The sequence below is a fragment of the Nicotiana tomentosiformis genome, chromosome 6 (genome assembly GCF_000390325.3).
Source record: "Nicotiana tomentosiformis chromosome 6, ASM39032v3, whole genome shotgun sequence".
Taxonomy (NCBI): Eukaryota; Viridiplantae; Streptophyta; class Magnoliopsida; order Solanales; family Solanaceae; genus Nicotiana; species Nicotiana tomentosiformis.
In genome coordinates this window covers 13,345,080-13,349,246 of record NC_090817.1, presented here as the reverse complement: position 1 = coordinate 13,349,246, position 4,167 = coordinate 13,345,080, and the positions used below count along the sequence as shown (strand labels likewise).

The following is a 4,167-nucleotide window of genomic DNA, read 5'->3' as shown; positions in this document are numbered from 1 at the left end:
CTGGCTGACATTGTTCAAATATGCACACCTCTAGGTCAAGAGTTGTGATGAATGACAACGGACCGGGAATATTTCTTGCCGACATGAGATGCCCATGAACCCAATTTAGGAAGTGGAAGTGTTTGACGTATGGGGAATCGATTTCATGGGGCTTTTTGTCAGCTCATATAGCAACAGTACATACTTGTAGCTTTGGACTATGTGTCAAAATGGGTGGAAGCTATGGCAATCCCTACAAATGATGCAAAGGGAGTCATTGGTTTTTTTAGAAAGAATATATTCACCCGGTTTGGCACTCCAAGGGAAATAATCAGTGATGGAGGCACTCACTTCTGCAACCGAGCTTTTGCAAAGTTGTTAGAAAAATATGGTGTTAGCCACATGGTTTCCACCCCATATTATCCACAAAAAATTGGGCAAGTGGAAGTGTCGAATATAGAAATAAAGATTGTGTTAACAAAGACAGTGAATGCTACACGAACAGATTAGGCAAGAAAGTTAGATGATGCACTCTGGCTTATCGTACCGCTTTTAAAACCCCAATTGGCATGTCTCCATATAAACTGGTGTTCGGGAAAGTGTGTCACTTACCCGTGGAGTTGGAGCATAGAGCTTTGTGGGTATTAAGGCAGCTGAATCTTGACATGGAAATAGCGGGTACACGTAGAATCACAGAGTTGCACGAGCTTGATGAGTTTCGCTACCATGCTTTTGAGAGTACAAGGCTATATAAGGAGAGAATGAAGATGATGCATGAGAAAAATATTCTTAAGCGAAATTTTAAACCTGGAGATGTGGTATTGCTATACAATTCGAGATTGAAGTTGTTTACGGGCAAGTTGAAGTCAAGATGGTCAGGACCATTTCGTGTGGTAGAGATGCATCCCGCCGGAGCCGTAGAAATTGCATCAGAAGATGGCTCCCGCAAGTTTAAAGTTAACGGGAAAAGGCTAAAACATTTTCAAGGTATGGTCGAGGAAGATAAAGTGATCTCAACCATGTACTTGAAGGATCCTTGATAAGGGATAGCCGAGTCATGCCGCGACGTTAAATTAGGTGCTTCGTGGGAGGCAACCCATTGTAATGTTGTAAATTCGTCGTGCCGCGATGTTAAATCAGGCGTTTGTTGGGAGGCAACCCAATTTTCTTGCTTTTGTCTAGTTATCATTTAGTCACATTAAAAAAAATGTGGGGGGCAGCGAAGCTCGCTTTGCGAGACCGAGACCAAGAATGTTGAGGAGAAAACTGTTAGGGACAGCGAAGTGTGCCTCGCTTTGTGAGACCAGGACCAAAAGAGAAAGAAAAAGAGAAGAGGGGACAGCGAAGTGTGCCTCGCTTCGCAAGACCGGGACTGGGCATAGCTGAACCAGGTAAAGGGGAGTGTCTCCAGGCCGCGCGGTCCTAGCACGACCCCGGGTATTTTTATTTTTTTCTATTTTCTCGTTAATTCTCCAAATTAAAATAATGGCACTAGGTCCTCAGCTTGACCCGGGTGATTTTGAGGGAGTTTTTGACACACACTCTACTTTTGATCTTACATATTTATATTTCTATGATATTGTGCAACTAAGGACAGTGCACTTCTTAAATGTGGGGTGGGGTGTCAAGCTTTAATTTTTATGGCTTGTGCTTAATTGCTAGTGATACATTTTAAATTGCATGATCACTCGTATAGCCATTGTAATTGTATAATTGTAGTATTTTTTTTTGTAGTGGCTTAATCCCGGGTTTTCTTTAAACCACAGTTCTTTCCCAAGGATGCCAGTTTCTTGAACCGAGTAGTTTTAGGTAGACTTTTTTTTTCAAGATTTGTAAAGAATTATGGATTTTTCCCGACGATGGATTATCGAGACAGTTTTCTTGAGGGACTAAAGTCTAGAAAAAATACAAAAAGATTTTTTTTTTGTTTCTCTTTTATGTTGGTTTCTGGTTGAACTGACAATGGAATTAGGAAAAAGCTTGAGTAATTTGTGCTTTTGACATGTTTTATATCGAGGCTTAGGTCTAGAGCATTTGAACTAAGTACTTTCTTCATGATCTTTATAATTACATGCCTTGACAATATGTGTGGCTTTCTTTTGGCACCAAGGCTCATCTCTAGACTCTTGTGATTATTTTCTATGTGCTAAAAGTTTATGATGGTTGTGCTAGTTGCTTTAACTCGAGTGTCAGATCTGAGCCGTCCTAAATGAGTCATGTGCATTGTGTGAGGTGAGACTTTAGTGTACTATGTGCTATCCTTGCTAGTCTAGAACTTGCCCCGTATGTGAGTCAAAGTGAAATGATTACGTCTTGTAAGTTTGGGAAGTGATAGAGGCTTTCTTTGATTGACCATTTAGCCTATTTGCCAACCAGTGCTAATATTATCCGTAGTCAATCCTTTTTAGCCTGTAGACCTTTTTTTTTTTTTGCAACCACATTACAAGCCGAATCCTTTTTGTTCTTAATCAAATCTTGTTGGACCTTTACCTCCGAAAGCACCTTAGTAGCTAGAAGAGTAAATAAAGAGAGTGGGTAGCTTTTGAGTGGAACCATAAAAAGACCAAAAAGGTGCACTTGTGTATAAAAAAATACTATCCAGAAATACCAAATTGAAGAGAGTGAAAAAAAAAGGAATAACACTTCTCATGTCTTTGTCTGGATTAGTAAGTATCTATATGTTGATATTCTTAATGAAGAAGGGTCTAAATGTGTATGGTTTCATGGCAAGACATCGAATTGGTCAAGACAATAAGGTGCTTAAAAGTGAATTGTAGTGTATTAAAGTTCTTAGGAGGGTTAGTCACTATTTTCTCAAATATATCCTACCCGTCCCTTAGCCTACATTACAACCTATAAAATTCTACTTGATCCTAGACTTTACGAGCTTAAATTAGTAGAGACTTACAATACGGGCAAGCCTATGGTACTAACATGGGTGGCATAAGAGTTTCTTTATGAGAGTGAGCGAATTCTTTCTATATTTGAATCCTTAAACTATACTTGAACTTATATTGAGTGTGTGGACTAATTTCTCTCTATGGTTTGTAAGTGAGGGCACATGATTTGCAAAGGATTGGTAGAAACCTTGATTTTTGAGTTGGCACAAGGAGCGAGTCATAGTGTGGAATGCATTAGAGTAAAGTTTTGAGGCGAGAATGTTGGAAAAAGCTACACGAATATTTTAAATAATCTTGGTATGAATTTAAAACTTGAGAAAAGGTATGAAGAGTGCATATGCTGGGATCTAAACATTGATATAAACAATTGTCATTGGTGTGATGGTTGCGTATGTTTTGAAAGGTATTTCTTTCTTATGTGCTTACCTTTAAGTTGCTCGAGGAAGAGCAAGAGTTTAAGTGTGGGGTGGGGATAAAGGATGAAAAGTGCATGTTTTGAGTGTGTGTGTGTGAGTGTGTTATTTCGTGTGTGAGTTGCAAGAGTTCACATCGCTTTTGAAGTGAAAATATGCTCATTATGTGTTTCTTATATGTAGGGATAAACTTGCGTGGAAAAGGATTAAATGGGAGAAAATTGGTGAAAATAAGAGCTGAAGAGAAAGGTCTCGGACAACGAAGCGAGGGTCATTTCGCCAGACCGGGACCAAAGCAGAAGAAACTAAGAAAGTCCCGGACAGCAAAGTGAGGGTCACTTCGCCAAACCGGGACCAGGGAAGAAAAATTCAACTTTTCCAACCCGAATTAGGAGAAGCAATTTCGGCCCAACTCAACCCTAAACCATATAAATATGAAAGTTAGCCACTTATTGGATAGGAGAGAAGACTGGGGAGAGGCAAGAACACACTTGGAGCAAGGAGAAGGATTCAACTTCACGTTTTTCTTCTTTCTTCCTAATTTTTCATTATTATGAATTCTAATCTTGTATTTGTGCAAATAATTATGAGTAGCTAAATTCTCATCTAGGGTTTGATGGAACCTCTTGAAGGATGACTTTTCCACTGCGTTTAATATGAATTTGCCATTTACTTTTCTCTACTTGTTCAACTATATGATTATTGTGGTTTATTGAAGGCCCCTCAATTGACTATGCCTATTTAGTGTGTATTACTTGGAAAACGGTACACATTTAGAAAGTTGTTTACCAACATCACTCCTAATGTATATGAGGAATCAATACGAAGGGTTTAAAGGTGGGATTAAGAATAACGAAAGCTTGGTGTGATCTTAG

General features: G+C 39.1%; 1 protein-coding gene across 1 annotated transcript; it reads left to right on the top strand.

The window, feature by feature from the left end:
• Window positions 1-548: 548 nt before the first annotated feature.
• LOC138893593 (uncharacterized) lies at window positions 549-1,019 on the top strand. Its single transcript, XM_070178230.1, has one exon. It carries the CDS (start codon window positions 549-551, stop codon window positions 1,017-1,019), a length of 471 nt encoding a protein of 156 aa, XP_070034331.1.
• Window positions 1,020-4,167: the final 3,148 nt, after the last annotated feature.